This window comes from Dama dama, chromosome 15 (genome assembly GCF_033118175.1).
Source record: "Dama dama isolate Ldn47 chromosome 15, ASM3311817v1, whole genome shotgun sequence".
In the NCBI taxonomy this organism is placed as follows: domain Eukaryota; kingdom Metazoa; phylum Chordata; class Mammalia; order Artiodactyla; family Cervidae; genus Dama; species Dama dama.
Genome location: NC_083695.1, coordinates 87,819,917 through 87,832,944, shown reverse-complemented (window position 1 = coordinate 87,832,944; position 13,028 = coordinate 87,819,917). Strand labels below are relative to the sequence as shown.

At 49.5% G+C, this 13,028-nt stretch overlaps 1 protein-coding gene across 1 annotated transcript in view; it reads right to left on the bottom strand.

The window, feature by feature from the left end:
• The window catches only part of HTRA1 (HtrA serine peptidase 1), a 57,545-nt gene that overhangs the window by 19,818 nt on the left and 24,699 nt on the right, over positions 1-13,028 (bottom strand). The window contains exons 2-3 of the mRNA XM_061162821.1: positions 7,795-7,894; positions 7,129-7,333 (exon numbers count right to left, since the gene is read on the bottom strand). Of these exons, the coding sequence (XP_061018804.1) occupies positions 7,129-7,333; positions 7,795-7,894 (305 nt within the window). The remainder of the gene's footprint in view (positions 1-7,128; positions 7,334-7,794; positions 7,895-13,028) is intronic.

Below are 13,028 nucleotides of genomic sequence, written 5' to 3'. Positions count from 1 at the left end.
AGATGCTTAATAAATATTTATAGACACCATGTATGAATAAAGAATAAGGGAAACAATGAGTGAATCAGACCATTAGGATTTAAAACTAGATAATAATTCAGAATTCACAAAATTTGAATTCACAAAATTCCTATCAATGTTATAGAGAAAGAGGTTAAAACTAAGGCCTCTTTCTGCTTAATCCATCAAGACCAAAGCATCTTCTTCAGCAAAGAAGCACAGTCCCCACAAGAGCAAATGAGATCAGCTTCTTTGCCCTTTCCCCTGTGTTACCTCAGGCTTCACCTCACTTGGATCTAAAGAGCATATTTCAGTCCAAGCACATTTGGCTCCCCTGGAGCAAGGTGTTAATCATCTCACGCTGGGGTTGGCAAATTTTTTCTGTGAAAGGTCAAAAAGTAATAACTGTTGGTTTCATGGACCAGGTGGCCTCCATCCCAACTACTCAACTCTGCTGCTGACCATTAAGAGCAGCTGTAGACTCTACCAAAGCAAAGGGGCATGGCTGTGTCTCAATAAAACTTTATTTACAAAAGCAAATGGAGGGCCGGATTTGGACTGCAGGCCACAGCTGGCCAACCCCAGATCCCAACACACTGCTACATACACACTAACGAAACTAGCAAGTGGAACCAATGCATGCCTTCCCCCTCAGTGAAGGGGACATTCCCCATGGGACACCTACAGATTCACTCCCAACAACCTGGGAACTGCTTTGCCAGAACCATAAATAATAGTCTTGGTTGAATTCCCTGAAGAGAAATCACCAAAGTGAAAAAAAAAAAGCATTACCATATTAAGAGAAAAACATAGCCAGAGAATTTCCTTAACAATCAACTAAGTTCTTGAAATGGGGCCAGAAAACACACTAGGGCTCTGGTTTTTGATGGTTTGGGGAACTGAAATATTTTCACATTCCATGAGAAGCTGCAATCAGAACAACGAGAAGCCTCGTCCCCATGAGCCCCTGGGTGAAGGCCGACCCAGAGCAAAAATGCCAGCTTCCAATCCAGCGTCTGGATGAACATCATCTAATGAAATATTGATCTGCATCCCCCTAAAAATGGTAAAAAATCAATACGGTAACAGGAGCCTCTTAACATCGAGAAGAGTCTGTGGCCTCTTTAGCCAATGCAATGCCAGCCTCTCAGTTCAGGGAGAAAAAAAGAGGAGAGACCACAGAACGCCCAGGACGGAGGGAGTGGAGAAAAGAATTCAAAATGGAAAAACACAGAAACAAAATACCAGGGTAGCTATGGTACTGGGAGCCGCATTCCAGCTCCTGGTTACTTTACGAGGATGAGTGACAGGCTCCAGAAGACGGGGAGCCGGTCCAGCCCAGGCCCTGTGTTATCTGATTCACTTTTGGACAAGCTCGGGCGGCTGAGTCAGCGCCTTCTGACAATCAGGTTGTCTGAGGAGAGCTGGCTGGAGGCGGGGGTGGGGGCGGGAGGGGGCATGAGTCACGCCCGCAACCCCGTCCCCTCCCTCGCCACCGTCCCCGGGTCACCTGGACCCTCCTCGCTCCGAGAAGTCGGGGCAGGCCCGCCACCAGTGGGCCAGGCTCTGACAGACAGGCCTGGAGAGAGACAAGAGCCACTCAGCAGCTCCTGAGACTCGGGGGTGAGGGTCTGGGACCCTCACTCTCCCAGAGCCATCCGGGTTCTACATTTCACAGTCGGGGGGTGTCAGCTCTTCTGGCCCCAGCAGCCAGCTCAGCAGGAAAAGGACCCTCTGGCAACAGAGCAGACCCCAAGCCCAGATGTGTCACCTTCAGCCACTTCAAACAGCGGTAGGTGGCACCTGGCCCAAAGATGGCCGCGGATGCTGCAGGCCCGGCCTGGAGGTGCAGAAGAAACCCACTTCACAAGACGGGACAAGCCTGCTTCCAAACATCCCCTGGGGGTGCTGGCGTCAGGGAGAAGTGCCCACAGGAAACCTCACTGCTCCCAGGGCTCTGCAGGACCATGGACCACAGAGCCCCCGGGGCCTGGCAAGGCCACACGTTGTCCCAGCTGCAGGAATCAGACGAGCACTGACCTCGCGGAGTCTGGGGTGGGGATGGAGGTGCTGCCTGCAGCCCGCTTGCTGTGGGGTCACCTCCTCTCCTGAAAGTGGGGAGCAGCCACTGCAGGAGCCCCAGCGCCTTCCTGCCCCCACCGCTCCCCCCACCAACTCCACAAGCAGCCGGCCTTGCCTCCTCCGAGCGGAGGACTCTGAATTCACCCTCTGCGCACGGCTGTTGAGCCCTTACAACATGAGAAGTGACTAAGACGGCCGTGGCCCTCACACGCCAGCGGCAGAGAGAAACTGAAATCCGCAAGCAAACACGACAACTGGGAGGGAAATATGAACAGTGACGTGAGATCCCCTCTGGGATTACGCGTCCCCAGAGTGAGGAGGGGGAGACAGGGACATGGACCCTCCCTGGATGGGTGTCAGGGAAGGACTCTCCGGGGCAGAATTTAACCTGAGGCCTGAAGGACCGGGGGCGTCCCCAGTGGCTCAGCGGTAAAGAATCAGCTGCAATGCAGGGGCCGCAGGAGCCCCAGGTTCGATCCCTGGGTCTGGAAGCTTCCTGGAGGAGGGCGTGGCAACCCACTCCAGTACTCTTGCCTGGAGAATCCCCGTGGACAGAGGAGCCTGGCGGGCTACAGTCTGTGGGGAAGGGAAGAGTTGTACATGACTGTAGCGACTTAGCACGCACACACGGAAGGTCGCCCTTGGAGGAGCTGGAAGGGGGACACCCTGGGGAAGGCAAGACCAGGGGCCCTAGAGAACAGCCCTGCTCTGTGGGAGGCGGCGGGGGGTATGGAGTAGTGGAGGGTTAGCAGAATGGGGGAGGTGTGGAGAGAAGAGTGCAGGAGGGGAGAGTGGGACCCCCAACAGGCTGGGTGCACCTTCAGGTCCCTGGTTAAGTCGTTAAGATTTCTCCGTCAGCACAGAGAGAGTGTGAAGGGCTTTATAGAGGCAGACAGGACCCGATCTGAAAGTTGCAGTCCTGGGACTGGGGGTCAGGGCGGAGGGGACAGATGCTTTTCTCCTTCCTGTTTCCTAATCAACACAGCTGGAAAAACAGCTGCAACAAAAGTAACTTTCTTACCTTCTTCAGTATATCCCCAGTACTTATTTCTGTCCTGCACTCTGACCTAAAGAAACCAAATATATATTTTTTCTCTCTCTCTTTTTTCCTGAACTACTCAGCAAAAAAAAAAAAAATGCTGCATGGACAAAACACAGCCTCTGGAGAAAAAGTTTTTAAGTGTTCTGCACACACGGCCAGCGTCATGTTCGACACATTCTGGAATCCGTTTTTATCTGAGGCTGAACTAGTTTGCCCTCAAAGCTGCTTTCTATTAAACTGTTTGCATGCACACTATCCTTCCTTCCTGCAGCTGGCACCACCCCCCCGGCCCCAGGCGAATGCTGGCCCCCGTCCGTGGCCCTGAGGAAAGGGCAGTGGAAAGACATGTCTGGGCAGGCGGGCTGCCTTTGGAGGGGACGCCCTCCTTCTCCAGCCTGGCGGAGGCAGTCACCCTGCTCAGGGAGGTTCCCCCCAAAGGTTCTCCCCTGCTCAGACTCAGCAGGAGAAGTCAGTGCACATAAGTCGCTCAGCAGTGAGGAGCAAAAACGCTCTTTGGTCACAAGCCCAGAAATGTCTCTGGCAAGCTCAAGCCGAGGCGGGTTTACAGAAGATGTGAGGGGGCCTTGAAGAATGAAAGGGAAAGTAGGCTGGCTGATCAGGCTCTGAAAAGGCAGGAGCTCAGACAGCCCGGGGGTCCCGGCGGCAGGGGCCACACTGGCTTCCCCATGTCATTTTCCTGCGGTTGGCATTCAGCTACTGCTCCAAGCGAAGGATCTGCTTGGTCTGATGGATCCAGTATCCCATGGCCCCAGAGGGGTTGGGAGGGGCGCCGTGACTGGTGCCCCCACAAGACTGCCCAGGGGGCTCAGAAATAGATCCAGAAGGAGATGCTGGCCTCTGCGCCCAGAAGACGTGGGCAGTGACCACAGGTGTCCCTAGTAATTTCCATTCATTAAAAGTGGCAGGAATAGCACACTCAGGAAGGAGGGTCTCGGTGTTAGTGACGGAGAGCCCTTCACGTGAAATCCTGGCCCTGGGGGAGGAAATGGGCCCAGATTATAAGACACCAAGTTGACCACTGGGCCCGTGTATGTGGCGGGCAGTCACCCCAGCTTCACTGGGTTATGAGCAAATGGCCCTGGGGAGACTCAGCAATGACCCCACATGGCAAGCGCCATTCAGAATGAGTTCGATCCTCAAGTCCAAGTTTTGTTGGGTCTGTTCTGCCTCCTCTGAGATTCCCTGCTGTTTCTTGCCCCCAAGGTGACACAGTGCAAGGTAAGCTCACCGCTCCTTCCCCGACTCCCAGCACTGCAGACACATTTATAAAATCCTGTGCTGGGGCACAGTAGTCTTCACTGAATCAAGGGGCTCCTCCCAAACTGAGCCTCATTACAAACCAGTCCCTGTCCCCCTCTCCTAAATAATCAATCCTCCAACTAAGGGAACAAAATGGAAAGAGCTGGAAGAGATGTTTCCACTCTCCCCATTTCCAACTACTATCAGCAAAAAAAAAAAAAAAAAGCAGTTTAGTCAGTGGAAACCAGTCTCTTGTGTGGGTGTCTGCAATTTAATATCCTTTCATTTCCGATTCCATTTTGCAAAGCCACATTAGTTCGACTTTAAATTTTCAAGCTCTTTTTTCTGGGGCTAGAAACTCATCTCAAATAGCCTGCTGCTGGCAGGAAGGCTAGCCTCCCGGGAACAGCAAGAGCCAGGTCAGAAACACCCTGCAAAGCTGGTTTATCAAGATAATCCACATCCTGCTGGGACCTGCCAGGGATGACAGGAGAACCCACTCTCCACGTTGGCTCAGAAGCTGAAAAGAATATCCCCCGGCCACAGCAGCTGCATGGGATGCGCCCACGCGTGCCAAACATGAAATTACTCAGCGGGAGCAGCTCACGCAGGGTCCAGACCAGCACCCTGCCTGCAGAGAGAGCCCGCACGGCTGGCTGCCTCCCCAGGGCTCGGTGGCGCTCAGTCCTGCGTGTGGCCACAGGATGTGCTATTCTGGCCAGCCTCCTTCCGGTGAGACTACCACATCCTGGACACCTTGCGAGCTGTATGATCCTACACCGGGGTGTGCCAGCCTCCCCATGGGTTATTTAAAGCCAAGCCATCTCATCACACCAAAAGGTCAGGCTTTATCCCTCCGTCATGGTCACGGGCTTGGGCACTTGGGGAGCCTGGCAGGCTTGCGTGTGTGTGCTCAGTCACTTCAGTCGTGGCCGACTCTTTGTGACCCTATGGCCCGCAGCCGGCCAGGCTCCTCGGTCCATGGGACTCTCCAGACGTGAATACTGGAGTGTGTTGCCATACACTAAGGGGATCTTCCCGACCCAGGGATCAGAACCGCATCTTCTGCGGGAAGCCCCCTGGCCAGCTTAGGAGGCTATAATTTCACCACAGTATTAGCTATGTGGTCTCAGGCAGGTGACTTAAGCTCTTTGAATCCCTATTCCTTCCTATGTAAAACGGGAATGATAAAAGCCATTGACCGAATAGGTGAAAGTTATAAATGAAGGCAGAGCCTGGTCTAGTTTTGGAGCTTATCAAGTAAAGTTAGTATGACTATACTGTGACCCATAAACACATTTTGAAAGATGAGTTGTTACAGAAATCCCATGGTAACCTAACAGAAATAGTATGCAATCGAGACCTCTCTAAAGGTCAGTTACCTACGCTGGGCACAGGGCCTGTTTCTGCCCTGATCAACAGCACAAACGAAAACAGCCTGTGCTATCTCACTGAGGTCTGACCTCACAGCTCAGATCGGGTAAAGGGCCTAGAGAGCCAGAAAAAAAGACCACTCTCTGCCTCTCCGTTATGACCTTTTCCTGGTCCAGAAACAAGATTCCAGTCTATCCCAATTCCTCCTTCCAGATGAAGTCTGAAAAACGACAAAGTGTGGAGAAACCAGAAAATCTCACCAGGCACCTGCCGCTTAGCAAACCAAACCTCTGTTATCAACATACCAACAAGTGGGAACTGTTGATGGTCTAACAAAAATCGGACTTGATTTCAGCCAAGATTTTGGGCTTCCTTGGTGGCACTAACGGTAAAGAACCTGCCTGCCAAATGCAGGAGACGCAAGAGACGTGGGTCCAGTCCTTGGGTTGGTAAGATCCTCCGGAGAAGAACATGGCAACCCACTCCAGTATTCTTGCCTGGAGAATCCCATGGACAGAGGAGCCTGGCGGGCTACGATCCACAGGGTTGCATAAAGTTGGACACAACTGAAGCAACTTAGCACGCACGCATGAAGATTTGGCTAAACAAATCAACAGAACAAAAATGACTACAAGGAGAATATTTCAACAGAAAGCAAGCCATTTACCAAACTGAGCTCTTTACATCTCAATTTAAAAAAAAAAAAAAAAATCTACGCTCAGATAGTTGTAGTTCAGAGTCACACTCTTGCAGGAGGGTCCCATGCACATTAGCATAAGAAAAGTTTTGAGAAGTGTTATGAAGACAAAACCCATTAGCTTTGCTTTAATTCAAGGTTTCCAAAACTTTTTTGAGTGTGAAGTATTGTTTTAAAACACATCTAGTAACTCGGCAAAAGCCCAGTTTGGGAGACGTGGTTTGTTTTCAGAGTAGTTGTTTACATGTTAATAATGGTTAACTTCAAAACCCAGTAAATTCTTTATGCCATGGTGAGTGCATGAAGGAACACAAATCTGTAGCAACAGTTGCCTCAGGGGTAGGAATGGAACGGAAACTCAGTTTTCACTGCTTACCTACTCATTTCTTTATAAGCCTACTGCTTTGATAAAAATTTTGAACATTATTATTAAAACCCTGATCTTATAGCCTGCTTATTCAAGAAGCTTCCATGAGATCCCACCCTTTCCCCACCCGAGACCACACTCAGCATCTCCCAAATGCTCTCCTTTGATCCAGACCTGACTGGCTCGGTCCCACTTGAGAAACTCACAAAATCAGGGAGCTCTGGTGTCTTTGGACCTCTCCGGATTTAGCCAAGCATCAGCCAAGGCACCTGAGAACTTGGTCCTGCAGGTGGGAAACCCACCTACCTGGTGGTCGATTTTGATAAGGGCAATGTCCGCCTTCTCATCCACGTCTTTGATCTTGGCCTCATAGGTGGCGCCGTTCTTCAGCTCGACTTTGACCCGGTGCTTGTTGGTCACCACATGGGCGTTTGTCACAATCAGTCCATCTTCAGACACGATGAATCCAGACCCACTCGCCACCGGCACTTCCCTCTTAGAAAAAGGAAGCCTAGAACCAAAAAGAGTACCCGGTTAAAGCTGAAACATTTAAAATCGACCCTCTGACACATTGATGCATTGGTTCTATAACAGCAACAGACACCTGTTACTAGCAATTGTTACTCTGCACAATGGCTTTACTAAACTTTAAAAAAATAGAATGAAAATAAAATAAAATAAAAAAATAGAATGTTAGACTGACTTTTATTTGCATCCCCAAATTCCACTTAGAAAATATTCTTAGGGAATCTCTTCAGAACCAGAGGCTCTTAAAAACATGTAGAAGGGTCAAGAATGTAGATTTCAATAGGCAAACATGAAAATATCCCAAGGGAGAAGAGCTTATCTTCTTGTAGGACTGTATTCAGTGATACTCTAAAGTGTCTCAGAAATAGTTCTGCTGTTTTGCTTATGGTAGCAGTTTTCGTGGGAGCTTCGGAGACTGGGGGAAAAAAGGAAGGCGCTCTTTACTTGCGAAACAGTTCGATGTGAACCACGGCAGGAGCTATCTTCTCCACGACATCGGCAATAAAGTTGTATTTATGGCGCAGACTATTGGGATCTTCCTGACCTAAGAACAGAAACAAAGACAAGACACTTAAAGATCCTGTGCTCTGTGCTGTGGGTTAGAAGAACCAAAAAACCTAAAGGAGGGTGAAGACAAAATCCCAGACCTGGGCTCAGAAACAAAGATCTTTCCAGCACTTGAGGAAATTCCCACTCAGATGCATGTGCGTGTGTGCTAAGTCACTTGAGTCGTGTCTGACTCTTGGCAATCCTATGGACTGTAGCCCACCAGGCTCTTCTGTCCATGGGATTCTCCAGGCAAGAATACTGGAGTGGGTTGCCATGCCCTCCTTCAGGGGATCTTGCCAACCCAGGGATCAAACCCCCATCTCCTATGGCTCCTGCATTGCAGGTGGATTCTTTACCACTGAGCCCCAGATAAGGGAAGCCCCATATAAGACACCAATACCCACCAAAGATGACCTCTTTGCTTGGCTTCCTTGGTCTCAACTGTTTCATCACGAAAATGTTAAACCAGAGGCATCAGCAGATACCTGGGCCTCCTTTAGTATTCCAAACAGTGGGTCGCCCAAGGGTCACCTTGACATGGTACCATCCACCAGTGTCCCTTCCCTGACTCCCCCAGAACCACAGAGCAGCCCTTCTCAGCATACCAACGCCATCGAGGGGAGGGCTGAAGCTGTTTCTGATGAGATGATACCCATCAGATGTTAGAGATTTAAGAGGCTACTATGAAAAAGCACTAAGGCAAAAGCACAGATAGTGTCTTCCCCACTGTCTGTCCCCACAGCAGTTTTCCATCTTAATCATTCACTCCACTCCTCCCACACCAGGACATCCCAGGCCAAAAGATGCCTTGATTCTACTGGGGGGAAAAAAAGGGAAAAATCCAATGACCAAAATTCTCTATGTAAACATATGCACTATAATTAGGGAATCCCCATACCGTGGGCATTTGCAAAGCCACTTTCAGACAAAGCTATCACAGATCCCACATAGGGTTTCAAGGAAGGCAAGAAGTTAGTTGCCACCAACCTGATGCACACACCCATGGCACCTGACTCAGAAATGAGCTACTGGAGACTCAGGGTACCGAGCCCCCATTCTGTGGGTACTTGAGTGGCAGAAGCAGTCTGAGCCTCTTACTTTGACCCCAAACCTGTGCCACCTGGTCATACCCCAGAATACAAGTCTCTCTGCTTGGACGGCAGAGGGGTTCCAGGTCAGTCTGCAGCCAAGAATCCCTCACCCTGCCTTCCCCTCCTCTCTGCCTCGGCCATGAGTCTAGCTTAGGGCAGCACCCAGCGCTCTGCCAGCCTCACTGCCACCCAGCCTGGGGGGAAGGGACTCACAGGGAGTTTCCAGAAACCTACAAAGAAATTTGACAGAGAAATATAAAAAAAATTTTTAATAGGGCTGGTTGTGTCTTTTCTTATTTTCTTATTACTACATCTTGGTAGTAATTCATTTTTAGCGCATTCTATGAATGTATTGGACCATGATGGGGAGGAAATAACTAGGAAAGGAACCCTGATCCTTCACCACAGGTGGTCTGAGAGGCCCTGGTCTGCCTTCCTCACCATTCACACAGTGGGGTTCACAAGAAGCCTGAAGTTTAAAAGGAAACCACTGGCCTGCAAAACTGCCCCTCATGAACAAAGGATCTGTGCACCCCACCCCCAACACACAGACACACACACACAAGCCCACACCTACACTTACACATTCATGAATACATGCTCACACACACATATGCACACATTCACTCTCATACTCATGAGCATACACACATACACACACTCACAGGTACACACATATATAAAGACATCCACACACACTCATGCACACACATATATACAAACTCCATGTGATTCTTACAGAAACACAGCTTCATATATACACACACACTCTTACATTGACACACATACCCAGTTATGTTCACATATACACACATACATGCACTCTTACACACACACACACACACACACACACACACACACAGGATGCCTCCATGCCTGGGGCACAGCCACTGCTCCAGGCTGTGAAACCTGTGACATTCTCAAATTCTCTATGTCTCTTGGAACTGCATATCCACAGGTATCCCCAGCCGCTGTGTGACCCCACCAGGGACCTCAGTTCTCGGCTCTATACCCCTGGGCACAGAGACATCTTGGGGACCAGCCTGCCTCTCCCAACTTTCCTTCCTGGAAGTGAGAGACCATCAAAAAACAAAGGGCCCCTCTCTGTCCCAGCTCCTGGACTCTGCACTGCTTTATTTCAGGGCTGGAATCCACTCCCTTTATGCACAGCTTGATTTTTCTAAGGTACAGTTAAAAAGGTCTGCAACTACTAGACAAGATTAACTAACTCAGCAAATTTACTGCAGCATCATTTTTGTTATCTTAGTTTTCAGGACCCTTTCATATGGTACTATCAGAAAACCTTCCCTCATGATCCACTTCCTGTGGAAGAGGAAAATTGGATATTGTTCCCATGTGCTTTAGAACTGTGGTGCTGGAGAAGACTCTTGACAGTCTCTTGGACTACAAGGAGATCAAACCAGTCCATCCTAAAGGAAATCAACCCTGAATATACACTGGCAGGGCTGACGCTGAAGCTCCAATACTTTGGCCACCTGATGTGAAAAGCTGACTTGTTGGAAAAGATCTGGATGCTGGGAAAGACAGCAGGCAGGAAGAGAAGGGGTTGACAGAGGATGAGACGGTTGGATGGCATCACCGACTCAATGGACATGAGTTTGAGCAAGCTCCAGAAGTTGGTGAAGGACAGGGAAGCCTGGCAAGGGGCAGTCCATGGGGTTCACAAAGACTTGGACACAACTGAGCAGGTGAACAACAACAACCTTTAGAGACACTGAGGCTCACAGACTAAAAGTGATTTCTACGTAGACACTAAACTTTCTCCATAGAGTGTACGAATCATAGAAAAACCTGAGCAAATATACAACATTTCCAACCTAACACTAGCCCCAAACATATCTGCTGTCCTCCCAGGATTCCAGGTAGTTGTGATGATTTAACTGGTGTGTCTCCCCGAGTTCTCCAATGGGAGAAATAAATAAGGGGATAGAAACATTCCTTCCCAACTCAGAACCTGGCGAACATCACCCAGAGACAGCTGTAAACAAGTGCCTCTGGGCTTCCTTGGACCTGCTCCCTGAGAAAGGCCAAGAGGAGGCTTAACTCCAACAAGACCAGCAACCCCAGGGAAGTGTGGAGATTCTGAGAACCTCACAAGAAGGACAATTACTAGAGCCCTGCCACTAAAAATCATCCCCTTGCTTCCTCTTTCTACTTCCCACAAAGGCCTGGGAGAATCTGCCTACATCAGGGATGAAAATGAGCATGGGTTTTTCCAGCTAAAATGAGAAGCAGTTGCTTTCTTACGCACACTGGAGAAAGGGGCTCCAGGGTCTACCCAGCTGGGACAGCAACATGGGAGAGCAGTGTCCAGAGCTAGCCTGGACACCAGAAGGCCCGGGTTCCAGCCACAGCCTACTGGGTGGTCTCCATTTCCCCGTCTGCAAAATGGGGCCAACTACCTCTAGAATGAGCTGTGAAGTCTATTCCTGCTCCAACCTTCTGTGATCTAATCCCTGTCTCTCCCTCTCATTCCAACACGCTACAGCAAGAGAAGGAGACTGTGGGATCTGAGATTGGGCACAGGACTTGCCTAATTCTGCAGATGAGTAAACAGGACAGAAGGGCAGTGGGAACACAGACCACACTGAGAAGCCCAAGGGACAAGCCTTAATTGTGCAGCTTAGATGAAAAAGCAACGAGTGACCTCTGTTATCATTGGTGGATCCGTGTCAATGGGAGACAGAAACAGAGCAGAGAAACTGAACCGAAGCAGGATCAACCAGTAGTCCATATATGGGCAAAACGTCAAACCAAAGAAGTGTTTGCCTTCTCCAAACACGATTTTCGAATGAGGAATAAAAGGGTCGCTAAGAGCAGCTTGACTCAGTGTCAGAGTCTGGTTCCATTTAAAAAGTTGTCCATCAAACTAGAGGAAGCTGCTGCTGCTGCCTCATGATCTATTTAGAAACCCTGGTTGGCCCCATCTGCTGTGATTTCAACTGTGAGTCAACCATCTTCCTCCAAGAGGGGTCAGCTTGGGTGAAGAATTCCAGAGATGGATCTGGCTCTGCCATGACCCACTCTCCGAGTGATGGAGGCGGACGGAGGGCTGGGGCATCCAAGCCACTCAGCATTGGGGAGGATGGGTCACAGCACCGGCTCTGGTCTCAGAAGGATCAGAGTGTGACACCTGGTCCAGGATTTCCTGGCTGTGTGACCTTAGGCGGAAGACGCCTCCAAGTCTTATTTGGTGGTTAGTCACTGAATTGTATCTGATTCTGACTCTTGTGACCTCTTGGACTGTAGCCCGCCAGACTCCTCTGTCCATGGGATTTTTCAGCCAAGAGTACTGGAGTGGGGTGCCATTTCCTTCTCCAGGGGATCTTTCTGACCTGAACCCTGGTCTCCTGCATTGGAGGAGGACTCTTTACCAACTGAGCTACCAGCAAAGCCCATCTACTTTCATGTGTGTGTGTGATTTTTTTTTTAAGATGTTTTTAATGTAGACCATTTTTCAAAAGTCTTTATTGAATTTGTTACAATATTGCTTCTGTTTTGTGTTTTGGGGTTTGTTTGTTTGTTTTTTGGCCCCAAGGCATGTGAGATCTTAGCTCCCCAATCAGGGACTGACTGACACCCCTGCATTGAGAAGTGAAGTCTTAACCACTTGACCGCCAAGGAAGTCTCCTACTTCCACATGTTTTTGACACTGACTTTATGAGCTACTGTGTATGATAAAGTGCTTGGCCAAGTTATGGCATAGCTTAAAAATTAAAAAAACCCAAAAGAACTGGTGGAGTTTCTCACTAGGCAGGTCCAGACAGGGTTGAGCACCAATCACCTCTGTAGCACAGCAGAAAAGGAAAGGGAGAGATGAACATGTCCAGAGAACCACTCTCCCACTCAGCAAATGTGTGTATGTCTTGGAAACTCCTAACAGGGCCATCATGGCCACCAGTGCAGAGGCAGAGATCAAAGTAAAGCTGTGTGGTAAGCCAGTTTTTCTGGCTTTGATGTGTACCTCCATTCCCCAGCTTACAAGAGCACCCCATAGCCACTGCAGAGCTAGATGAG